At 39.8% G+C, this 27140-nt stretch overlaps 2 protein-coding genes across 3 annotated transcripts in view; both read right to left on the bottom strand.

Moving 5' to 3' along the window:
- The window catches only part of Il18r1 (interleukin 18 receptor 1), a 39275-nt gene extending 34209 nt beyond the window's left edge, over nucleotides 1-5066 (bottom strand). For both annotated transcript variants that reach the window (XM_029569772.1, XM_029569771.1), the window contains exon 1: nucleotides 4433-5066. The gene's annotated coding sequence lies outside the window, so the exon portion shown is untranslated. The remainder of the gene's footprint in view (nucleotides 1-4432) is intronic.
- Nucleotides 5067-9571: 4505 nt separating this feature from the next.
- Nucleotides 9572-23561, bottom strand: Il1rl1 (interleukin 1 receptor like 1). The gene is made up of 10 exons (XM_008845908.3): nucleotides 23340-23561; nucleotides 22632-22842; nucleotides 21471-21645; nucleotides 21214-21376; nucleotides 18316-18387; nucleotides 16878-17019; nucleotides 16639-16784; nucleotides 13456-13602; nucleotides 11773-11940; nucleotides 9572-10419 (listed from the first exon to the last, which is right to left on the bottom strand). Exons 1-10 carry the CDS (start codon nucleotides 23413-23415, stop codon nucleotides 10022-10024), a joined length of 1698 nt encoding a protein of 565 aa, XP_008844130.3. The 5' UTR covers nucleotides 23416-23561; the 3' UTR covers nucleotides 9572-10021.
- Between the last annotated feature and the right edge of the window lie 3579 nt (nucleotides 23562-27140).

Genomic DNA, 27140 nt, shown 5'->3' with positions numbered 1-27140 from the left:
ATAACTACTCAGAGAAGTTATTACAGATAACCTGTCATAGAGACCCTAGCAAAGTAATAATATAGTAGATGTAAGGGAAACAGGAATATTATATTTCTTGCATGTGTAAATTTTAGAGATTTCTTTGTTATGTTTTATCTATTTTTTGTTTCTCTGTAACCTTTATGTTTCTTATTTTCTTCCTAATTTTTAAAGCAATGTATTCCCAGTGTATTGACAAAATGAAGACTGAATGAAGAAAACAATCTTGATATGCATAGTATTTTTGCATGTTTTCTTGTACTTTGGGTATATATTATCAAAAAATTCAATGACATCTAATTTCACGTTCTGCATTTCCACTTGGTACGGTATGTGGAAAGCGTCCTTACATCACCCTTTTCTCTTTGTTCACACCATTTTAACTACCACCTCCCATTCCTTCATGTGACTGTATTATAACTTCCACAGTAAACTACATTACATAATAACCTGGAGTGCGGCCTCTGGTTCCAGACTGGCCAGATTTGTCTTCGTTCTTTCCTTTACCAGCTCAACAACCATGGGCAAGTCACTCAGTCACTTTGCACTCTGATTTCTTTTTCAACAGAAGGGAATGATGGTCCTGCCTCCTGGAGTGGTTACAAGTATTCCTACTCAAGTCTGGAGAATTGCAATTAATTGGTGCTATTCTGTACCATTCAGATGTTGGCTACTATCATTTGTTTATTTATTATCATTTTGTTGGTGCTACTAATTGGCAGGACAGTGATGGAGCCATATACATGAGGAAGGCGTGCTGCCAAATCACATTCCAGAAATGTTCAAACCACTCCACTGTCTCCCTCAACAGTGCAAGACACTTTCTACCACACCCAGGACAGCACTGCCCAGTCTCAGTTTTCAAATCTAACAAGGTAGTCTTGGTGGGAACATGGCATCTCATTATTGTTTTAAATCAGCATTTTCTTTTTATTATGAATGAGACAAATATTAATCACATAATAGCTATTTTTTTCATGTTTGTAAACCATTTCATAAGCTGTAGTCTTGTCTCCAGTTCTCCAGCATGTTACTTTATCCAGTTTGTTCAGCTTACTTTTAATTTCTCTTTTGCTGTGCTAACATACAGAAGATTTAATACTGATTCCTTTAAATCAACATTCTTTTGTGTAGTGATTTTTTTTTTTTCCGCCAGTTTTAAGTGTAGGATATTGCTTTCCCCCGCTTGGTGGTAAAACAGATGCTGACTTATATTTTCTTTACTTTTATAGCTTCATTTTTCTACATTTAACTTATTTTAAGATTACCAAAATTTAATTTTCTTGTTTAGCATGAAGTTATAGGATCTAATTAAACTTAGATTTCTAAAGTAACTATGAGTTATATCTCTATCTAATTAAATAGTCTTGTCTTTTCTTTAGACTTTGTTGACATCCAGTTACAATGTACAGGTTCTCCTGGAACACTCTGTGGAAATCTAGCACAGCACACTTGCCCAGAGCAAATCTATGCAAGCAAGCACACGCCCACTGTCTGCTTTCTCCCTCTGCTCATCTATTCATAGCAAGCAAATATTACTAATTGGCGTGTGTCAAGTTATGTCTTCTTGCTGGTTTACTATTTGCTGAATTTATGATTCATAAAATATATATACAGATGGGAAGCCTAAGTGATCATTCAATTCACTGGCACATCTGCATTATGCGCTACTCTTTTTTTATTAGTTACCTTTTTTATTTAATGCTTTTATTGAATTTTTGTATATTCCATACAGAACATCTCAATCAATCTTAATCATCTTTAGATTCCCTTCCCCACTGGCACCCTCCCATAGCCCCCCACCACTGGAATTCATAAATTCTGTCATTTGTGTTAAAGCCTGTTGTGTCAAGTTAGAGTCCCAGACATTATTCAGTGTAAGTTCACCAGCCTATCTAGAGTCCCTTAGTTTAGGAAGATCAGCACTTCCTCACCCAGCAGTAATCAGTTACCGATATTTCTTCAGCTAAGATTGGGGTCAGCTATCCATTTCCCCATTTCTATGCTGGGTTTTTGTCTGCCTGAGTTTGCATGGGTCCTGTGCATGCTGACACCATTGCTGTAGGTTCTTTTTAAAACATGACATTTAAGTGGCTGGGGAGATGGCTCAGCAGTTAAGAGCACTGACTATTCTTGCAGAGGACCTGGGTTTGGTTCCCAGAACCAACATGGTGGCTAACAACTGTTCATAACTCCAGTTCCAGGGGATCCGACACCCTCTTCTGACCTCCGAGGGAATTGCATGACATTGGTGCACTAACATATATGTAGGCAATACACTCATACACATAAAATAAAAATAATAAATAAAAATTTTTTAAAAATGTGACATCTTAAAAAGTTTGGTTTAACAAACATGATGCCCAATAAGCATAACATGAAGTGATAAAAAAAGATAATGAAGCCTGGGCTCCATCACGTCAGAAGGATCGCCTGGTCATCATCCAGCTGCCAGAATACAGCCTGGGCTCCTGAGTCCTCGGAACTCCCCACTGATTCTAGTGTGCAGAAAAATGGAAAGCCACAGGTCTATAGGACTCACCTGTACACTCAGAGAAATTATTCTTAGATATACCCACTTCATATTCAATGCATTTTAAGTAATAAATATATGAAACACCTGTGCTTTGTGTGTAATATTAAAATGTAACTGATTCACGTGCATACATACATGTGTATATACATGCATATAAAGAATAGTCACAAATTTATCTCAATCACCCAATGCTTGAGATTTTCTCTAAATGAAAATAAGTTATCTTCCAAAGATTATGTGGCCTGGTAACCTAGGAAGAAGGCCAGAAATGAGTTGATCAATATCTCTGTACCCTAAGGCAAGGGGCCCCTTCCAGGATGTTCTTCCAGGGTGTCTGAGTAGCCATGTTCTGAGTCCCTGGTTCTTCCCAGTCCCTTTTTTATGGTCCTCACTATGAGACTGACCATATTCTAGAAGAAAACAATTCACAGAAACACATAGATGTTAGGCCACTTCAAAGCTTCTCTGTGAGGAACCAGAGAAGGGGAAATGACCCAGCCCAGATGACAGAGAGTTACAGACTTGCAGGTAAACAGATTGCCTCATGTAAGCCTTTCATTATCAAAAAACAACCCTGTGCAAGCCCCAAGACCAACTAGTGTGATGAAAGTCATGACACCAGTGAGGTTTTTTTTTTTTTTTTTTATGCTGGAAGCTGAAGGTAGGTTAGGCAAAGACTCTAATACTGAGCTAGGCCATCCATGATTTTTTTTTTCACATGTAATCCCTTTTTCACAATGTTCAACAAAGAAGTATTTTAACTCATTTGCCAAGTTATGAAATAGCCAAATGCAATGTGGCATAAAATGATCTTGAACATGTGCATAACTTCTGCTCTAAGTCAAAGAATGTGTGAAATTTAGTTTCCTATCTGTAAGACCAGGAAAACCACCACCACCTCATGTTTGTCATAAAAATATCTGCTGCTATTATCTTCACTTTTCCCCAAGTGTGCCTGGGCAGATCCTGCCACACAGAGGGTCCAAGCTCCCTACTTCTTACCTCTAGGACCTTATAGTCCTTCAATGTGACCCAATGGCTGGTCTCTCCAGGAAGTTTGCCAACTGTCACTGTCCAGATTGGAGGGACTCCAAGCCACACCACCTCACAGTATACCCATCACTCCTGGACCAGCCTCCACTTCCTGGTGTGGTCCCAGGGGAGTCTCCCTGCTTTTCCATTTTGTGTGCTTAGATCAGAAGTTGTTCTCAGCCTTGTGCTTACATTTGGGGGAGGGGGTTAAGACTATCCTCAGACTCTGCATAAATGCAGCTCCCAAAATTTGTCTGTCCAAGGCATCAGGGGTTCAGAGGTGTTCCCTAGATGGTATAGAAGGGGTGTTTACAGGGGTCCCAAGCGTGGAGCATGGGAAGTCAATAAAATTGATACAGCCATCCCCAATCTACCTTAGGCTGGAATTGTCCAGCCATCAGTTGCTCTGATAACATGCTGCACATGCTATGGCTTCTAAGTTTTGGAAGCAACTTGGATTAAATGCAAGGATTTTGGAATCAGGAAAATGTAGTAAATCTGGGATCTACTACTTACTAGACAAATGTCCTTGGATAAATTCCTGAACCACTCTGAGGCTCCCTTCCCAATTATTAAGCCTAATGATACTGCCTTATCTGATTTGGCTCCTAGGAGGATTAAATGAATAAACAGAAGGTAAATAAGCACTTAAATGAAGTCACTTCTTTGGGCTTCTTTTGGCTGCACACACCTCTCCACAAAGGACTGTGGTGCTGTCTCGCTGATTACACACACACACACACACACACACACACACACACACACACACACACACTATTGATCTTGTCAGAACCCCTACTCCAAGCAACAGAGTGCAGTGTGGAGGGAGGCGCCTGTCCTTACCTTGGAAGAGCGTCCCCCAGTCTGGGGCGGGGTGGTGGTCTTTCCTTCACTTAGGTCTAGCCAGAGGCATATTCAGACAGCAGATGAAAACAGTGAACCCTTCCCTCTGTACAGCTGTGAAAACAGAAAGAAAAGACAGGTGCCACCGGGCAGGGCAGGATTAAAGAGATAAGGAAGCTCTGGAGGGCTAGGAGGAAAAAAGAAAGGCTTGGGTGAGAGGAAGAATAGAAAGTAAGATAAAGAAAACCCAAGGGCTGCAGGTGGCGTCGCCCCCAGGTGGGAGGAGCTCCAAGTCCAGAGAATCCGAGCGATTCCAGTTTGGGATGCTCAGTGCCTAGCGCGCTCCCCGACGTGGGCACTCCTGGTTTCGGGTCCGGATGCCCGGTGCTCCTGGCTGCGAACCCGGGTACCGGTTCCTCCCCTACTGAGCCCCGCCTGCGAACTCGCCAGTTTTAAGAGCTGAAGTCAGAGGGAGCAAAGGGCGGAAATTCCCCGCGGTTGAGGCGAGCAGCCTCCACCGGGCAGGGGACCTTTGATCGCACGCAGGCAGGGGAGTGTCCCGGGGAGCTAGGAAGTTATTGTGCCATCCCCGGTGTCTGGAGGTAGCACAATGGTACCACTCGCGCGCACCCTTCAGGCAGAGGGCACAGTGAACCTGCGGCTTGCGGCACTGGCACCCCGCTGCGAGACACGCATTTAAGGGGAAGGAGCTGGAGAGAGGAAGAAAGGAAGGAGCCCTGCAGAGGAGAGCACCAGACAACCGTAAAGCTGGGAAAGGAGGGAATGCAAGTACTGGTTTTGGCAGAAGGACCGTTTTTGGGTGAATCACCCTTTGAAATCTATCAAAACAACCCCACTACCTTGAATTAACCAAGGTCATCAGATACAAGTTCACTACAGAAAAATCAATCTTTGTGATGGAAATTAAAGAAGAAAATTTGTTCCGGATGTCAATTTACAGCAGCATTAAAAATGGAAGCGTAAGTCCTTGGAAGATACGTGATACCCACTAGGAAACTAGAGCATTGCTTCAAGACACGGAAGACCCGTGGAAATGGAGCCGTGTGCCATACACATCGGTCGAAAGACCTTATTGTTAGGATACGTTCTTTCCTCCACCCACAGTACAGTTGGCAAAGAACATATTTGAGACTTCTATATTATGCATTCCCTATATTTAATATCCTCGGTGGAATTTTCTTAGAGATTAAAAGCCTGTCTAATAGATGTGAAATGCAAATAATTTAGAAGTCAGGGGACTTACATCGACTCAAAAGTTTATAATAAGGCAAAAATCATCATGACAGGTGATACAGAAACACATAAATGGAAAATAAAAAGAACACTGATAGACCCACACACAAATAGTCAATTGACTTTTGACCAAGGCACCGTGGCAATTCAATAGACAGAACGCATTTGTAATTGTTGCTGGGACAGCTGGGTACTCTATGGGAAAGGGTGTTGGCCATTTTCTCTTTCTATATACAAATATTAGTCCGCAATTGACCTAAATGCCAGAACATGAGTATGTCATAAAAATCCAGAGATGTCTTAGGATATAAAAAGCATCTACCATGTAAGACAAATTGATAAACTGAATGTCATCAAAATATAAAATGCCTTAAAAATCAGTGGTGCCATTAAAAAATGAATAAGCCCCCAAAATATTCTCACCCTACATCTATCTGTCCAAGAATTTGTACCCACAATATATAAACAATTTGTTCTACACATCAACAATATAAAAAGAAACAACACAGTTTAGGTAGGGCTTTCTGTATTTTCTTGCCATCACTGTCACAAAATACCTGACAGAGAAATCAACTTAAAGAAAGAAAAGTTTGTTTTGACTCACAGGTTTGGAGGCTACAGTTCATGGTCACTTGGTGTTGTAGGCTGTGAGGAGAGCACGACAGCAGGGGCCCATAGTTGAACAAATTGCTCATTTCTTAGTAGCCACAAAACAGAGAAAGAGAGATAGAGAGAGAGAGAGAGAGAGAGAGGCTGGTGATAATGTCCAAAAGCCATGTTCCCACTGACTTCCTCTGACAGGCCCCTTCTCCTAATAGCTCATCAAGCTAGGAACTCATCAGTTTACCATTGATGAATTTAGCACCCACATAATCCAGTCATTTCTCAGTATCGCCACCTGCTGGGGAACAAGCCTTCAGCACAGGAGCTATTTGGGGTGGCACTGCATAGCCAAACCATAAGGCCAAAAATCTTTACCTTCCCTGAAGGAGATCTACTCATGGCCAGTAAGAGCATGGAGAAGACTCAGCACCACTAATTGTCAGTGAACTGACATCACAGTGAGTCACTTAACAGTGACTACAGTGACTAAGTAGAAAGATTTTGACAATACCACTTATTGGCAAGCCAGAGAAGCAAGCACGTTTTTCTGGAACTGCAGGAAATGTAAAATGGCACAACAGTTTGCAAGAATTTGTTCTCATTTCTCAAGAAGTTAAACATTCATCTATCCTGTGAGTGCTCCTGGTTATTGACCAAAAAGAAATACATGTCCAGAGTTACGCTCATGAGAGCCACATTCATAATAGCTATAAGTAAGAAACAATCCATATATCCAGCCAAGCTAAGCAAAGTGAAATCACCACACAGTTGAATGCTACTCAGCAGTGCAGAGGCATAAACTGATTCATACTAAAAAACGGGTGAACATGGAAAATACACTGTGCGGAAGTAGCCGTAAACATCATCGAAGTCTATTTATATAAGCATCAGTATCCGATGAGACTAAAACCATGGAAGCAGAAACCAGAACATCATTGGCCTCTGGAGGAAGAAAAGGATTGACTGAGTAATATCACAGTGATACCATCTGAGATGTTGGAAATATTAGTCTTGTCTGGACCGAGAACTGCACAGATATGTTCAGTTGTCAAATCCCATTAAACTGAACACAGCATATACTTCTTATTGTGTGCAAATTTGATTCAAAAATAATTGTGTCTTTATAATTTCAACATGATTGTGTGGTAGCCATTGACAAATTTTGACTGACCTTTTGTTTACATTACCTCATGTAAATCTGTTATTCTGACCACAAAAAGGAGCAAACCAAATGAAGTTGGAGATGTGGTATGAAAATCCAAGAGCCCAGATGTTCTGACGTCCCCACACATTTGAACCAGGGTAAATAATAAATCCCCAAGGCTTGTCTTCTGCAGCCTCTCATTCTCTGGTTGTAGAAACTGAGCCCCAAAGGGCTTAGGTGACAGGAAGTGATATATGTTTAAAGAAAGGTGTAGGGGTGGGGAGTACAGTCATGTTCATTTCCCCTAAGCTGGACCTACCCATGGTCTCAGCTCTAAGTTTCCACAGTGGGCATCCAGGCCTACAAATGTGAGCAGGGCCAGCTAACTCAAAAGATCCCTTATTAATCTTTCCCACACACCACCTTCCAAAGAAGTATAAGGGAGACATTCCAAAACTTGTAAATATTTGTTGAATAATTGCAAAGAAGCTTATAATGTGGAGTTAAACAATCTTAAAAATGAAAAGTTATGGGGAAAATAAAAAACAAAGATACTATGGAATCAAGAACAAAATCATTATCAATTCCATGTTATCATCATTTATAAATTCATTGTAGAAAGATCTTAAATTTGGCCCTGTGCTTTCAAGTCAATAATGTAAAGAGGAAAAAGTTTCAAAATTCCCTGTGTTCATAAGTCAAAAAGTACACCTACCATTTTAAGTGGGCGAGGAAGCAGGGTTGAAATCTATTCCCAGGGATAAGATTGAAGAGAATTTTAATTTTCAGAGGTCTTCATTAAGATCAATCACAGAATACAATCAACTTCACAAGATACACATTGAGGTTCCATAAGTCCATATATTTCTATTTATTGAATTCTTTCTGTAGTCCAAATATTACTTCTTTTTTTTCTCACATAAGATCCAAAGTGTTTATTATTATTAGGTTTCATTTAACCTAAAGAAACTAATATTTGAACCTTAAGGAACTTACTCATGGCCACTGAGCTGGTGGATCCAAAATGACCACATTCTGTGATATGAGTCAATCTATATGCAACATATTTTTCACGGCCAGTTTTTGGAAATTCAGTAGAATCTGATGATGACACGTAAAAGCACAGGAATCTACTATAGTAGGCCAGGCAACAAAATACAGGATGCATGGGCAAATTTGAATTTCAGATCAACTTCAGATGAAATTTCACCTTTGAACTGAACTTCATTGCGTCCTGCATTATATCCAGCAATGCATTCAGAGTATGTAGATTAACAGTACAGGGTCCCCAGAATGGCAAGTTACTACAGGTCATTTACACAAACTCCAGGAAATATGACTTCTCAGTCAGAACTCTGAAAGGCAGGGAGGACTGTGAGTTCATCATGTTCCTTGTCAAGGGTCTGTCTGGTTTTTGCATCCATTGCCATTTCGATGTGGAATCTGATCATTTATTTAATAGCTCAACAACAGTAGGATTTATATCCACTAGCAAAATTTGAGGTACCAGTAAGATACTTCCCTTGGCTCAGGATCCACTGACAGACATCTATGTCCCCAAAGTATGTGTGTCCTCCTGCAGAAGACTGGTAAGACGATCTTGGACTGCAAGATAACCCTGACTTGTCAAAATTCCCTACACATTTCATAGTAATAGTATTACAGATTAAGTTGTCTCATAGCTACAAAACTATTTTAGTTGACAGATAGAAGACATACTAATGTGGTCATGGCAGACTTGTTTCTAATCTGGCTGTTTCAGTTGTTCCCTATGGTATAACCCTGAGCTAGGACATTCTGAATATTTGTAAATGTGAAAAAAATTTAGTGACACACCACATATTTTCATTAAGGTGATAAACAGGACAAATGCAACATCCATATGGTAATAATCTCAGCTATACAAGTTGTATGCATCAATGTGAATTATTTTTAATACAGAATAAAAGTTACTTACCAAAGTTAATTTTAAGATAACAGATTTATGAATAATTTTTGTTATTTTCTCTTTTATACTTTCTGTTCTTTAATACATCTCTCTTTTACAGTAAGAGCATATTTCTAAAGAGTATAAATATATATACAAGAAATTTTGAACTGAAAAAAAGTTTGATTTTAATGAAAATTTGAGTAAGTAGTCCAACAAATGTGGCAATATTGGAATAACAAGGCAATTGCCAAATAAGATAGGAAAGAAATTTTGGCATGTTGGGAATGTGATTTACAGTGTTCTGCTCATGGGGATGCGAATGCACTTCGAGATGAACAGGAATTTTATTCTAAGATCTTTACTTGCTATTCAGAATGTAGATTATTGATGAAAAATAAAAAGAATAAAGAGAAGTAGAAGAGAGAGGAGAAAAGAGATGGGGACATGATTTTACACCACAAAGAAATAAAACAGGCCAAGGAAAGCAGAGAGAGGGGAGGAGCTGAGCCTACCTAGAATCGGCAAAGCAGAACAGCTTTGTTAGCTGGAACCTGGGGTCTGACTACCCTTGATGTCCCCAGTTCTCACACTTCAGCTCCCAGTGCCCTTGCTGGGACACACTCCAGCTCTGAGAAGTCAGTCTACAAAGTCAGATGTGTTAGTGGACCAAAGCATGCCCCTGGGCACTCAAAGAAGCCTCTCTGGAAGTCATGCTGGGGAGTCTGCTTGGTACTGGCATCTGGTACCTCACGTGCTTCCAGAATTTGGAACTCAGGGACCACTTGTTAGCCACGTGGTCCTCCCTCCACTTGATGGTCCCCTGCTTTTTTACAAGGTGCTGGAGAGAATCTTGAAGATCTCCAATCTGTAATTCGCTTGGCTCATGCAGAGCCTCCATTTCAATAAGAATGACCTTGGAGTCATTCTGGATGAGGGCACTGTGAAGGGCGATTTCCTGTTCATAGGCAAACTCCTTGCTGTCATTCATATGAGGAGCCAGGATAAACATGTGCCGCCTGCTCTTTCGGATGTTGATTTCCACCGAAGTAGCTGCATCTAGGCATTCAAGGAAAGGACGGAGACCTCTCATCAATCTTCTAGGAAGTCTAATGTTTGACTCAGAAATATTTTGGATATAAGAATCTTATTGCTATAATCTACCTGACAGAGTCATGTTCAGAAGGTAGAAATGAACTTACTGATTTCACCATGAGAATACACATCCCAGGGCTCTCTGTTTATGCAGATGAATATTAACAGACTTTTCAGCTCCTGGGATTGTGAAGGTATCTAGCTCATCATTTCATGAGAGACTTAGAATTCAAGATCACTGGATTTTTCTTTCTAGACTATTGTCCTCTTCTGACATTTACTTACTACTTTTTTGAGAACTTCATATAATGTATTCTGATCATATTCAGACCCCCTCCTCCATCTCCACTCCCCCAGACTTCATGTCCTCTATCACTTTTAAAAAGCTTATCAAGTCTAATTTGTGTTCCCTAAATACTCTTGGGTGTGGGTCCATCCCCTGGAGCCTGGTCAACCTATCTTATGTCAAACCTTAAAGAAACTGACTCTCCTTCTCCCAACAGCAATCAATTACCAATTGTTCCTCAGTTAGGGCTGGCCTTGCCCACCTCCCCCTTCCATGCTGAGTTTTTGTCTGGCTTAGGCTTGCACATGTTTGTGTATGCTGTCACAAAGTGCTGTGTGTTCATATGTGCAACTACCCTCTGGGGTCCAGACAGCACAGTTTTTGTATTCACCTACCACCTCTAGCTCTTACATTCTCTCTATCTTGGGAAGAGAGGTTGTATTATAGATTTAGGGCCTAACAATCTACATTCTCTTTAATTCACACATTGAAGAATACAAATTCAAGAAACCTTGCCCCACTGAACTGACCAAAGTCCCTCTATAGAAGCCCTGAATCACTTTATACCCCGATAATCTCTCTTCTGGGAGTTGACTTGGTCCATACTGGAAAAATTCTAAGGAAGGTCTAATCTCTTTTCCCAAGCCAGCTTTAATAGAGCACTCAGGCCAGGATGAAGCAATCAACACTTGGTGGACTTAGTAAAAAATGTGACACACCAACTCTCATTGCAGAAGCTGAAAATGCATTCAGGAAGCACAACCATGAACAAACAACTCAAGATCTTCTTAGAGAGCAGTGGTGAATTCATGTCATTGGAAATGAGGAAATGAATGTGAAATAGCATAGACAGAGACCTTGTGTTCCTTGCGATTTTCTACCCTCCCATCTCCAGACGCCTTTTCTGTTTCATGTCCCAAGTGCCCCTTTGCCCAGTTCATCCTTCCTCACCACCTAATATTACCCTCTCTCGGTCTCTTTTCTAGATTTTTAAATGGATGGCTATCCCCAAGGTATGCTGGCAGCTTTACCTTCTCCTGGCAGAAGATCTCTTCCATAAATACATAATTTGTAGCCACATTTATTTTCAAGAACATCAGGCAGAATCTGGTGAACAAAGTACTCCATGGAGCTGGCTCCCTCTGAACGACTTTGGAAATTCCGTGGATATATGACATATGCATCATAGAGCTTTCCATCTGAAAATAAAAGCAAGACATACCATTTCAATACTTTCTAAAAATGCTCATTTGATTGATGACAGTTCTCATCAGCTTGTGTGGCTATTGACGAATGTATTTCATCCTCTAAAATACTCTAAAGTCAAAAGACACAGACAACCCACCACCACCGAAGGGGACCACGAAATCACAAACTCAGCCCCAAATGACTCTCCTTTTTACTGTCTTAGTTTGAATGATAGAAAACAGAGAGCCCATCCAGGATACTTCAAGTCAGATGGTCAAACTTGATTAGCAAGTGTTAGCATTTATCATTCTTGGCTGTCTTCTCTGCCTGGCCGGCCTGTTCCATCTTTCGTGTTCTCCATACAGCAGTCCTCATCTTTTCACAAAGCATATTCCAAGACCTCCGGGGGATGCTGAAGTCACAGACAGTGCTGAGCCCTGTACGCTATGTTTTTCTCCTACACATACATACCTAAGATAACGTCTAATTTATAAATTGGGCACAGTAAAAGATTGACAGCCATGGCTAATAATAAAATGGAGCAACAGACTGCAACAAAATTTCCATCATCACTACTCTTGCACTTTGTGGTCTTTATGAAATAAAATAATGGTTACTTGATTACAAGCACTGCAGGATTCCAGCAATCTATTAACTGAGACAGTGACTTTCAGGCAGGCAGCATATACAGCATGGATACACTGGACAAAGGGATAATTCAAGACTCAGGAACAGAGCAGGGCAGTGTGTTTCATCACACAACTCAGAATAGTGCTCAATTTAAAACTTATGTTTGCGTCTTTCATCAGTTCCTCATATAATATGGCCTAGCCTCAGATGACCCTAGGTAACTGAAGCCACCAAAAGCAAAACCAAGTCAAAGATAACTGGGAAATGTAATACTCGCCAGAAGAAGTCAATATGCTAAAGGCAATATGCTAAATGGCAAGGAAACGGAATTTCTTAAGGGGCCTGAATTTTCCACAACTCAACTAGTTGCTAGTTGACTACACTATATAGAAATATCTAACATGTTTGATTCAAATGAAAGCAAGTAATTTCCATGTTTAGCAGGCAGAACTATCCTGTTACATTTGTACACTGTGTGTATATGTTTACTCATGGGCAAGGATTCTGGGAAAATGAGCATGCATTCAGAGGCTCTTCCTTAATAGGAGTGATTTTGTTGCTGTTTTACCTCATGAAGTTTTACCAACATACATTTCCTAAAATACTGAAACTGATCTGGGCTTTGGGCAGAGTCTGTTATCAGGCAGTCAGTAGGAATAGCTATCCCACTGGGGAGAATATTTGAGATGAATCTCAGGACCACAAAGCTCAACAAAACAGCAAGGAAAACAGTCTCTGTGTAGACTCTGAAACCTCCTTGATAAGTTTAGCAAAGAAAATGAAAATTGGGTTTAGCAGCATAACTACTGAAAGATTAACAGACAAGCATCTAATAGTTATTTAAAGTAACTATAAGTGCTTTTTCTTTTGAAGAAAATCTTGAACTTGCTACTTACCATTCCTAGCTTTGTAAGGTGTCACTATGTCTCTCCAGAGCAGAGCAATCTCAATCCAGAACACTTTTAAGACTATCACCAAGACATTGACAAACACTAGCAACATACTACATCCTGCAACTATGAAGTAGGTGCTTTGATGATCAACTATCAAGAGATGGAGAGGTAGAGAAAACCATCGTTAGTTGATTCACATATTAGTGAGATTCACACTCAAAATGCCAACCTGAAAGTTTCATGGTTACTTTCAAAATCAATTTTATAAGCCCACACTCTATAGGAGGTCTAAGACTAGATAGCACAGAGGGCTCTTAAGGACAAAGAAGACACACAGACACCTGTAAACCCAACTAAGATGGAAGGCAAAGGGTTATTTCAGTTGACAGAAGGCATTTTGTTCTGTGTTGGAATGGGTAAGAAAAGCTTCCTGCAAAAGGAGATTCCTAAAGGACAGAAAGAATGCGGTGAGATACAGAAAAGGAAATTCCCTCTTATGCAAAGAAGATACTGAACCAATGTGCAGAGGTTGGAGTATATGTCCTGAGGAACTACAGTAACCCAGTTTGGGGAATTCGTGGACAATGTGGTCAGGACTATGTTTGCTCCAATCTTTTCCTAAGGAATTTGTTCTAATGTGAAGGAATGAGATGTTAATGAAAGTGCTTTTCTTCCAGATTAATGTGATGGTAGTGGGAGCCTTGTTTATATGAGAGGAGATCAAGTTCCAAGAATAGACTAGAATGAATAGTTGGGGTAAGGGATAAGGAGCACTGGAATTCATGAAATAATGAGAAAGGAATGGGCAAGTCCAGTGTTTGTTAATAATCCTAAGGAACATGAACCAGTAGGGCAGGGGACTTGCTGCATCTGGAAGGTGGGTGATGTGAAAACAAAAACGAAGCAAGAGCTGTGTAGATCACTGGGAATGTTTGATGGAGAAGTCAAATGGCTGAGTTCTAGGTCCTGCAGTGTCCCTGCCTTCCCTGAGAGTGATCACACTTCGGTGATCAAACTGAACTTAGTCCCAGCATTCCCTGTTTCACAGCACGCACAAGCAACATGGTTTCCAGCTTCAGGAACTTGTAACAGACATGTACAAATTGAACAAAGGAGTTGTAGCCATTCATGGTATTCTTGCCTGTTGGAAGTTGATGTCCCTCACAGACTTGTGAGAAATTGTGATGCTTGCAGATAAATATGAGAACACTCTCAAGTGAGATTTGGCTACATGATTCTTTCTCATTTTAGTCTTAAATGTCCAAGCACAGGCACTAAGATCTGACGAAAAGCCCTGGTAGTATTCGCAAATTCCTTCATCTCTCTGGATTCTTTCTCATTTTAGTCTTAAATGTCCAAGCACAGGCACTAAGATCTGATGTTGAAAAGCCCTGGTAGTATTCGCAAATTCCTTCATCTCTCTACACCCAGCACTATAAACTCAAGAAGTGTCAAGTGGCAGTGATCCAAAGCTAGGGGAAAGAACTAAAAATTGGCCATAGCTTCCTGCCTGCATTGCCATGGGTTTCGATGGTAAGAACTTTCCATGTAACTCATTTGAAGTGATAGTCTGAAAGTTTCAGTCGGGTGCACGCAAGGAAACTAATTGTTGTGGGGATTGTTGTGAAATAACTAGAGCCAAGATGTTGATTTGATATATTGTGAAAAGCTGAGGAGGTTTAATATCTACCTGAGTATCAGTATTTTATAAATGCATAAGTAAATTTTGTCCGCAATGGCTAGACACAAGTGCTTCCTTTAAGTGTTTATAAATAAGAAAATACTGCCGGTGTTTCAATTCCAGTCTAGAACTACAGCACTCAGCAAGCCATCCAGCTTTCTTTGCCTTTGTCCTACCTATTAAGTGAAAGTAATAGTCTCTCTCTGGTGCATTGAGAAGATAATGAGAAATTTTAATGTAAAATAATTAGATCAGGCCTAGACACAGAAAACAATGAATATGTATATGCAGTATTATTTTCTTAAGCCTCAAATGCACACTTAATAATGCTCAGTGATATGCAGACATAGGCCTTTTAAATTATTGTTTCTTAAGTAAGTTTAAGAAATATCAGAATTTCAGAAATCAAAGAATTCATTATGACAATTCAACAGCAATAGAGATAATTTTTGTTTAAAGCACTGAGTTGTTGAAACAATATAAACACATTGATTTGAACAATAACAAATGAAATAAAAAATAAGCTAGAAAGTACAATGACATACAAACAACAAATTAAAAAAATCAGGTGATACAAATATAACTCTGATCCACTGTGTCCTCTGCCATCCCATAACATTGTGCTGTGGTCCATGGGCAGTCCTGGGGTAGCACAGTTATCACTGGCATAAGCCCGATCTCCTACCAAGCATAGCAGTACTTAAATAATCTATGTGAGTCACAACTCTGTTTTCTAAAAACTTACAAAATTAGAGGTTAGAATAAAAATTAAAAATCCCAAATACCACATCAGGCAGAGACCTGGACCATGACTATATCAAACTGGTTTCCCCACACCCATCCTTTCCACCAGTGTGTTCATACAAATGAATTTGGCCCCTGACCCACATGTCAGTATGAGCTTAAAGTCTCTCTCTCTCTCTCTCTCTCTCTCTCTCTCTCTCTCTCTCTCTCTCTTCCCTCCTTTTAAAATGGGATCAAATGCTTCATTTAACTAATGGGATTGATTACTCTACCTACCTGTAAAATCAAACACTAATCAAGTGCTCTGGAATGAAATGCTTATAAAGCTATTTTCCATGACAGGATTGCACAAAGAAACACAACAGTTTGATAACTCTTTTGAATCCAGTTTGGCACCAATTGCCTTTGTGGCCCGTGCAAAGAAAGGGTGGCTGAGGGATCCATTGAAAGATAAAAGAGACCTAGAGAGGAGGGAAAGAGAGAGGAGGGAGGAAGAAAAAGAGGAGAACAAAGAAGAGGAGGAGGTGCATGGAGAGGAGGAATAGAGCAGTAGAGTCCTCCAAGCAAGGGAAAACATCCAAAGAGACCAGATTTCAAATAGCATCCTCCAGAGCACAGGTCATGAGCCTGGCCACCCATTTCCATGGTCATAATGGATCCTGTGAGATCAAACTGCAACACACAGTCCTCTAAGAAAACTATTCCAGTTTACAGTTGATTCAGCTGGTTCGGGTGATGAAAGTAGGAGGAACACTCCTTACTTGGCCTTTTCCTCCTCAGTGTTAAGGTGTGCCTTCTTATGCCATGCAAGTTCAGGGCCACGCAGTCATAGTTCAGAGACAGATCCTCCTCCTTCACACCAGTTATTCTTAGAACCGAATCTACACAAGTCAGGTCATTGCTGGAGCTGAGAAAGCAACACCTTACTGTTAATGTTTCCCTGGAAAGTGCCAGCTGTGAGGAGAGGAAAAGAGACGTTTCAGCTTTAATATAAAAATACCTGTGATTTTGCCCTTCTTCCTCTTGAATTCTTGCTTCACCATAGTCCCTAACTTTGTTTTTGTTAATCTGCCACAGGACCTCAGCCAAGAATTGAGAACCTTTTCCGAAGCAAGCTGAGCAGGTGATGTTGACTGTTTTTCCTAGATGGCAAGCAAACAAATTCACCAGTAAACAAATTCTGCAAGTGGCATTCAATTTCTAAACACTCCTGGAATACCTCTCCTGCAGATCTGCCTGATTCCCTCTCTCCTGGCTTTCCCGTGCTTTCTTTGTTCTCCCCTCAGTGTCTCCACTCCTCTCACAGTTAAGTTGAAGGTAGCTCTTACCAATCCTTTACCTCAGTGAAAACTAAACTTGCATATGACTCCCACTTCATAGTTTTATATAATCATGTAAGATTTCCTGTTACTTTTTTAACTGGCCTGTTCCCTCTTATAGAATGCCCCTCATCTCTCCATAAGCTACCTTTGGAGACAAAACTGTTGTACCCAATCCAGCTCTTATCCTCCATTTACGTTTTCAGAAAAAGAGCTCTCTCTTCCTTCAACTGGAGAAGTCCTTTCAGAAGTGAAAACATCAAGGCTGATGGATGTGCTTAACCCTCCCTTCCTGAACTCTAGAAGCTCAGTTAGGAATCAGGCAAGTGAGAGGCAGAGAGTCTCTGTAGGTGGCCAGGCGATGGGGAAAGGATCAGAGGCTGTCACACTACAGATGGGAATGGCAATACCCTGGATCTGAACTGATGTTGGCAGGAAAGAGGGTGGTTTGGGAAGATTATACAGAGGAGGTGATATACAAATGAGGTTTATACAAATGAGGTTTCTCTTGAGACACAAGAAGAAAGGATGTGGGCAAAGCAGGGAAGAATGTGGATACCACTGCTCATCAGAGAGTGGTTCCGTGAGGCTGGGAGCATGGTGCTTACACGCTACAGAGAGGTGATGCAGTATGTGTGACTCATCATGGTCATAGTGATGTTTGTTTTGCATGCTGAATCCTTTTCACGCTATCCCATTTCTAGTATAAACCCGGAGGAACAGAAATGTAAAGAGCCAGAAGTCTGGATTCTTGTTTTTTCGTTTTATTTATCTGTTACTCATTCGTGACCTTTGGGATGCCATTGAGCATTTCTGAGTTTAAGTTTCTTCTTCAAAAGTAAAGTGAAGACAGTGCCAACCTCTTGGATAGATGTGATGATGAAAGGAGATGCTTACACGAGAGAAACATGGATTCTAAGCTCAATACAAACTCAGTGCCTTGTATAGCTGTGACTGGGTTCCCAATGCTAGCAAGCACCTGGGGCAGATGTTTCCATGCTGTTGTCTCACATAATCCCCAAGGTTTCCTATACTAAGTATCGGACCTTTCTATAGGAAATCGGACCAGGAGTCATGAAGAATTTTCCAGGTAACAAAGCACTGTTAAATTTTTCTTACCAATTTCCACTTCCTTTGTTTCATTGGGTGGGGGCGCTGTAATTACTGGAAATGTAGAAAAGCCTGGATTATCTTAAAATTAAAACAAAAGTAGAAAATATAAGAATTAAGAAAGTATTGAAGGATTGTTAATATTCAGCTTTTCTGAAAATAACCTTTGGTGATATACATAAATGAAGCAAAAACATTGTAAGCAACACATTTTCTGATTATATGATACTTTTTGATATCTTCTATTCTTGTCTCTATCATTAAAACAAATACTGGCCTAACCCACTAAATTAATTATGTCACCTAACAATTGTTTGAAAACTACAGTTCTCCAGAATAAGCATAAAATTACAGAGAAGAAAACGTCAATGGTCTCATGAAAGTGGTGCATTTATGAGCCCCCAAGTGGACTGTTCACAGTTCTCCACTGCAGTGTCCATCTTCTTTTTACTCCTTCCCATGACCACTGAGGCAGAGAGTGGGGAAGAAGACAGGTCCGGAGCACAGCTGCTCCTCCACCCCTGGGTACTCATTTATCTCAAGGTGGTGTGATTGAGAATCATTGCAGAGGTTGGTGGTAGACACTGAGAGACACAGATAGCAATAAAGTATTGAAAATCTCTAAACAAAATCTTTTCTACACCGCTGCTTAGTCCTAAGAAAGCTGCTAGTCTACAAAGAGGAGTGTCAACTCAGAGGAACATCTCATTCATGCTTCCAAGCGAAGCCAGACGTGGTCGAGCAGGACCTTTGACTTATCATCACATAGATGGAACTGGTTAAAGAAAGGAGTCAGGAGCTCCCCCCAAGCCCATGTGACCTTGAGGAACAGATCCTCAAATGACCTTAAGTGTAAAAATAAATTGATTTATTTGGGCCAACTGTATGGTCTTAAATACCCAAAAGGAAAGTATAACCAAAGAATAAAGTCATCAGTATATTTCTTTAAGAGTTCAAGGGATTACACTTCCCAGACATTAGGCTTAAGTCTATATAAAAAGCTATTTAGACAATTATTTCTCATTGATGATTTTGTTCCTAACCAGAAAGTGCTGCTCAGATGTAAGACTTCAAATCTTGGTCTCCAATACTGTAGTGCCCACCTGTAGCTAAGAGAGACAACCAGCTATTGTTCTAAAATGGTTCTAAAATGATGAATTCATTTGTTTTCTCCCCCTATCTAGAAGCCTTTGAGAGGGAACTGACACTGATTCTAACTCCAACAGCTATCGAAATACCTGACAGCAAGTCCTGAATACATCACTCTTGATTCCAGCCTTTCCAAGAAAAGAAACATGAGGAGGAACCCAATAGAAGGATGCTTTTGGAAGCCTTGTCAAGAATTCCAATGGACTCTCATATGAGCATTTGAAAATTGCCCTATTCTGACTTCTTTCTAGTTCCCTGTCTAGACCTTGTAATGCTAATTACTCTTGCCTTTACTTCTCCTTCACATCTCCTATTCACGATTCAAAGACTTTCTTTTCCTCCTCGAGATAAGAGTTATGCAATTTGGGAGTCTTCTATATAGACCCACTGAAGGGGTACTCTGATTGCCTCATCCTGCGTCCCTGTTCAGCATGGAAGAAGCCAGAGTGGTCTGCATCCAGATTCCCTATTAGGTAACCTCTTCAGAGGATGGTGTGATAAGAATAGGAGGTAGCAATTCACTAGGCAATTAGGGTAAAAAGAACCCAAAGAAAAATAGCCAGTTTCTTGGCTAAAACTCACAATGTCCTTGGCCTCCGTTCCAAAGGCCAAAAATATCAAAAATATTTGGGAGTTTCTTATCTAATCCTTAAGAGATTTTAGGGTTACCTCTTCAGAGGGGGTAATGTTAGAGTAGCCAAAAGCCCCATAAAAAAATAATAAATCAAAGAAGAAGAACAAGTACATAAAGTTGTCAGAAAAAAGTGATGGGAGATATGGGAAGAGTTGGAGGGGAGGGAGCGGGAATGGATTTGATCAAAACACTTATATGCATGTATGAAATTCTCATTTATTTTAAAAAAGATAAGACATCAAAAAAGAAAGAAAGAAAGAAAGAGAAGAAAGAAAGAAAGCTGCTATGTGGAAAAGCGCCACCTATCGGCATCTATAGAGGAAGCTGTGCTAAAAAGACCCCAATTCTGCAAACTTTATAAACTATGATTAGGAAGTCTTTCTCCTAAAATGTCTTCTATAATACTTAAAATATATTTAGAAAAAGTTCTTTTCCAGATAATGACCTGCTTGAAGACACTGGTGATGCCAAAAGTATTGTAAAACAGGACTGAAACCACTCAACAGTGTCTATACACGACATTCTATCCCATTACACTCAGGCCTTTATTTTTGTGGCTTCTCCATCTACAAATTCAACCAACTATGGATGGAAAACATGGGACAGTTGCTCCTGTGCTGATTATTATGCAGACCTTTTCTTGTCAGTATTTCTTAAACAATAAAATGGAACTATTTATGTAGCATATACATTGAACCAGTTGTTCCAAGCCATCCAAAGGTGAGTTAAAGCATGTGGGAAGAGATGAGTAGCTTCTGTGTAAATATATGAGACTCAGTCATCCAGCATTTTGGTATATGAGCATTCTGGAACCAATCACTGGCAGATTATTATATTGCCACTCCAAAAAAGTAAATTCTGTTAGCATTCAGATGCTTTTATCCTTGAAAAAATAAGTCACAGAAGAAAGAATAGATTTAACTTTGGATCAGTAATGCAATGTCTTTCCCTGAAATTCTTAGACCTTGATGGTGCATCAGAAATTACCTGTCGTAGTAGAGAATGTGGAAGATGAGGGAGGCGGGGGAACAGAGGTGTATGGGGTGTAGGAAATATGCCTGGAAGCTCACAGTTCTCCCACTCCGTCTTCCTTTAAATCTACTTTGTTAGAGCTAGGAGCTTACCTTTAACTGTGAATGATCTGGTTGCAGTCACATTATAACTGGTTCCATTTTCAGTGTGTGTAAATTTACACGTGTAGTCGCCTGCATCATCATGCCTCACATTGTCAATGAACAAATATGACTTGTGTGTCCTGTATCTTGACCCTTGAAGTGCTTTGCAATTCTGAAAAAAAAAAAAATCCATTCCCCTTTCTGTGAGATTTCTCTTTTTTCTATGGCAATTGTACAATCTTTTCCTCCTCCCAACTTCCTTTTACCTTAAACCACTCAGGAGGGGCTGTCCAATTATAGAGGTCAATTGTCGGACAAGATATCTTGGAATTTTTTTCTGATCCAGCTACTGTTGAATACATCAAATAATCTGGAATGTTGCAGTCTGGTTGCTTTTTATGTATGGTGACATTCACATATCCAGTCTTATTCCAGTTGGGACTATTAAAATAAGCCATGCATTCAAAAAAGAGATATTTATTATGATGATATATCATAATCCAACTCTACTCCTCACACAATGTTGCTTTCCTTCCTTAAAAAATTATATATAGTGGTTCTTACTGCAAAGTAATCATTAAAATACCAAGTTTCAATTGTTTCTTTTATTACCCTTGAGATACAGCAAACTCCTAAAAATTATTTCCTCACCATTTCATTGAGCATTATATGTGCTGTAGTGTCAGGATCCCGACCTGAATAAATATCTCTTAATATTTGCTGAAGGTTTACCATGTACTGGTAAGTTCTGATGTGCTTACTTTTCATGTATTACCTCATTTTATCCTTATAGAAATGCTTTGGGTGGTAATCGTGCCACTGTAGGTACAGCTAGGAACTGAGAGGCAGTGAAGTAACCTGTTGGTAACATACAGCTAACTAGTGGAAGGTCAAGAATTTGAACTGCAGTTCCAAAATCTAGCCACTGAACTCTACCTAGTCCTGCCTTTTACTTACCGGACACTTTGTAGGTTCCAAATACACATGAAATCAAAACATGCTACAGTTTTATTGCAGACCAAGTGATCTGAAGACATAGCACATTTCTCTGCAGTTTACTTCTGTGTCTCTGGCTGTGGTATCTGCATCTTTTCATCTAGCACTGACCTCTGTGACACCAAGTGTTCATGCTACTGTTTTCCTGTTTGATATTCTGGTTGTACTTATTCCCAGCCAAAAAATAAGAAATTATTCTTTGTTGTTTGGGTTACTGGAAAGCTAGGCATTTTTCTAATCAGGATGCCAATTATTAACATATATTCCTTGCGATTGTATCTCCAAATATTCCATCACCCTTCAACCTGATGGCAGTGCTAGAAAGACTTTTATTCAAATCATTTTATACATTCCAGAAAGGAGTAGGGCAGACTGCCAACCATTACTAAAGGGAAGCAGACTCAAAGACTGTGACGTCACCTAGACAATACCTTCTGATAATGCAAGCATAAATCCCAGAATCATCCACTCTGGCTGGCAGAAACTTTAGATGATCTTTTGAGACAAAGATCCGATTTCTTTTTTCAGTAGGAATACTTTCATTTGAATTGGAGTAATACCATTCCACAGGGTAAATGGACCCTCCTTTTTTGGGGCATCTCACAATTAAAGCCTCATTTTCCAGGCCCCAGGATGGTTTACCTGCAAATAAAAAGTATGACTATGATTCTGAATTAAGCAAATGAGAAAACCAATCCTTCCACATAGGATTAAACTTGAAAATGGACCATATATTGTATATTTAAGAAAGAATAAGTAAACAAAGTCTTTTTTGAAATGTTCTACTTGGTGCAGCAGACTAAGAAATCAATTTGAGCTAATCTCTCACATTGCTCCAAGGGCAAGCAGTTGTGTCTATCTGAACAAATTAAATGCTGGTCAACAAAAGTCTATAATGTCTCTCACATGTAGGCACTGTGATCAATCTTGATGGACATATCTCTAAAACTATGATCCGTATGCTATGGATAATTCCTTCTCAGAGACTTACGATAAAGAATCACTGAATATGAAAAAGGAAAAGAATTTTCCAGCCTACAATTCAACTGCTGCAGCTGGAAGCAAACTACTGAAAATGAGGCAAAATGTTCCCGGAATGAACTTAAAAACTTAAACCTGAGCTGAAAAGCAGTACTTACTCTCCACTGCTGTGAAACTCATGGGAACTGTCAGAATTACCAAGGTCCAAAGCTCCATCCTACGCTTACGAATCATGTGTTGGTGATTGATTGCTGAGGTCACTCTGATAGATCAGCAACACAGGGTGGTAGAGGTGTGCCGACTAGGTGTTGATGAGTACTGCCTGACTTACACAGCCAGGAGGTGAGGTCAATGGTGATACTGTAAAGTAAGTCATATAAAACCACAAAACAAATTATTTCATCCTGATTTTTTACTTATTCAAGACCATATAGGAGAATCACTCAATTAACACATATTCATTAAGTACACTTGTGCCTAATAGCAGGTTTCATATACACAGTATTGTATTTACTCCTACTAAATTTGGAACCAAACAAGCCTCACGATACTATTTCACAGTTACATTTTAGCAGTCATTTGAGAATGTTTTCAAAGAAGCTAAGTTAAAAGGAAAGAAAATGAATTTTTATGTTTGAATACATTAGAACCATGAAATTCAGTAAATACTAGAAAACACGATATAAAACCACAACCATTCAGAAGGCTGGAGGCAGCATGCACATGTCTATGTTCTCTCACGATCCTGCACACATACAAATAACCATCACAAAGCAACTAAGGAAAGAAAAATGGGAACATTACTCAAGTAACACTTTGAGACTGTATGCCAAGCTTTCAAAGAATTGTCCCTGCCTCACCTCGTCTCCAAGAGTCATCGAGGTTCCTCTAAGAATAGCTGAAGATCTGTGAACAGTAATTAAATTCTTTTCTTTTTCCTGCCAAAGAAAGAAACTATTAGCATACCTTTTCCCTTCAAATATCAGGGGAAGAATTTAGAAATTCATATAGGTAGGAATAAATATAACAATCCTTAACATGTTCAAGGAACAGTTCCTTGAATTACGGAGAGTTCTCTTATTACAAAGTTCAGATAATGACTGGTTCTTACCCCAAGAGAAAGACTGATAACAATAAACTCAGTCAGTGACCTGAGACGTGTTCCTGGCCTTTGTAGCTCCGTCCTCCCTGTAGACTACTCATGTGGGCACACTCCCTGTCATTTTAAACCCCCAAAGACATCCTGAAACTTATCACTCCACCCACCATGAAATTTGAGTTTCAGCCAAAATCTGTGACTTGTTAAAAAATACTGACGGATCAAGTACTAAGAATTCTTGAACTTGCCACATAAATATTTAAGCATAAGGATAACATTATAATTAATCCCTTTTAGAGGAACTACTTAACTCATTCCTCTGTTAAAACAGTTGTTCCAGTGATGATAAATGATGCTAGCTGTTTATCCCCTGATGATATAATGCTTTCAGTTCCAGACCTTCAAATCACAGAACCCTTAGGCTGTCCTTCCCTGACACCACATTTAGCTGACAGGATTTGGGAGGGCAGTTACCTTTTATGATATGGAAAACCAGCACAGGTAGGGAATGTGCCTTGAGAGCTAAGTGGACTTCATGGGTACTTAGAAATATTCAGTGATAGTATGACTAAGGATTGCCCCCAAAGCGTGGTCCACCTCCTTAGATTTCAATCTCTTTAGGGCTCTCCACTGGGATGAAAACTAAGCAAATTTTTTCAAGGAGTCCATCATCTCAGATTTTGGGCGTACTTTAAAGTGTTCACTTACAGGAGGGTTTGGGGAACTAGCTCCAGGCCAGCACACTGATAGACCATGAATACTGCTCTTGATGCAGAACTTCCTCTTTGCCTTATGCAGCTCTATTTGACTTGCCTATATCAACCACCTCATTTTCAAAATAACCCAATGCCCCACTGTTATCCTTATCGCCACTGTAGATAAGGATACTGAGGCACAGATCTCAAGCAAGGAGCCCAAGTTCCACAGCACTGAGAACTTGAACTGAAGCAGGCTGGCTCCAAAAATTAAACTAATCACGCAAGGACAAAGATGCTGTCAAAGCTAAGTGCATAACTCCAGTCAGTTTCCTACAGCATCTTTGTTGCCCACGGTGCCCGGATGGCGCTTGACATCTCTTCACTGCCCAGGAGCTTAGTCAGCCCTTGGATGCTAGTGACAAACCCAGCAAGTCTTTTGCTGTCTAGAAGAATGACTAAGATGTCTGGTGGAAATTCGAGGAATTAGGCCTGCTTCTTACTAGTTTTGATTCTTATTATCAAAACTTCTTCTAATTAAAGCATCGTCTTATTTGTTGGTTTGTTTTTAAATTTTATTTTATTTTATATGTCTGAGTGTTTTGCCTGAATTTTAGTGTACACATGCATGCAATGCCCACAGAGGCCAGAAGAGGGCAACAGATCCCCTGGAATTGGTGTTACAGATGGTTGTTAGCTGCCTTGTGGGTGCTGGAAATGGAACCCCACATCCTCTGCAAGAGCAGCCAGTGCTCCTAACCACCAAGCCATCTCGCCAGTCCTTGTTTTGCTTTTTGAGACAGTCTCCTGTAACCCAGGCTGGCACCAAACCAAAAATGCCTTTGAACTGTCCTTTCTGCTTTTACCTCCTGAGTGGCAGAGTTACAAATGTGCCACCACACCAGGTTCCTGAAATAGCTTTTAAAGTTCTGTCAAAATTTTGACAATTTTTAAATAAACTGCTTTTCATGTACATTTGGCTTCATCATTTAAAAATAAGATGGCTCTCTGAATTTGACACAATAATCACAAAACTTCAGAAGGGTTTGATAACATCTAACTGTGATTATAAAGCAATTTAGTTAGCCATTTGGCAGTTCAGTCTTTTTGTTAAAAATACAATATCGTCAGTTGATAAAAGTTTAAAAATGAAATACAAGACTACATTATATGGTACTTATCAGCATCATTCAAGTTTTGCGGATTAAAATAAAAACTCAGAGATAAGTCGGGTTCAGTAATTTAACCAAGATTGCTCAGTTGTGGATCAGGTTAAAACCAATCTTGTTGAACCTCAAAGCCACATTATTTTCTTTTTCTTCATGTCAGCTAGAAAAGAGAGAAACTATGGTAGCAAAAACTTACCTTCTTGCTGAGTGTGGAGGATCATGCCATTAATCCTAGCCCTTGGGAAGCAGAGGCAGAAGGATCTCTGTACTTAGAGGCCAACTTGGTCTACATAACAAGTTTCAGGCCAGTCAGGGTCACATAGTGAGACCCTATCTGGAAAACAACAACAGCAACAACAACAAAACCCTTCCTTCTTATCACTGAGACTGAGTTATAAACAAAACAAGCTAATTTCCCTTAAAGTTCTTTAAGAAGCACTAAACCATTTTGGTACACAGACACAGAATACAGCCGTTTGTGGTAATTTGAGGCAAATGTGAAAAAAGATGGCTTACAATCAAGAAATCAGACAGGGAATTCAAAGCACCTAAGTCAGTCTGAATCCTTCCAGTGTCTGCCTCCTATTTCTCTGGAATACTCCCGCTTACTAAGACTTCTAACCACTTTGTTTTCAAAATCAATCTAATGAAATCTAATCAATTTTTCCCTCATTCCCTCAATTTGGGGTTACAGTTTTGAGACCTTCTATGTGCCTATTTATAATCTTCCTCTCTGAAATTTCCACTAAAAAGTAAATTAAGTCAAATAACTCTGATATTGCCCAGAAAGCAGCCAGTTCTTCCCGTGTGGACCATGGCACTGAAATATTTTGTAACAGAAGAAATTTTGCAAAGTCTATTAATGTAACTTGGCCCATGATACATCTAAACATAAACTACAGATGTTGTGATACTATTGAGCTATTTACCTGTACGCTGATCTTATGTAAATCCACCTTAACAGCCAGGAAATTTTAGTCACAATAAATACATATG

Source organism: Nannospalax galili, unplaced genomic scaffold (assembly GCF_000622305.1).
Source record: "Nannospalax galili isolate Female #2095 unplaced genomic scaffold, S.galili_v1.0 scaffold182, whole genome shotgun sequence".
Lineage (NCBI taxonomy): Eukaryota > Metazoa > Chordata > Mammalia > Rodentia > Spalacidae > Nannospalax > Nannospalax galili.
The sequence above is the reverse complement of the archived record's forward strand: the minus strand, read 5'-3'. Positions and strand labels throughout refer to the sequence as shown.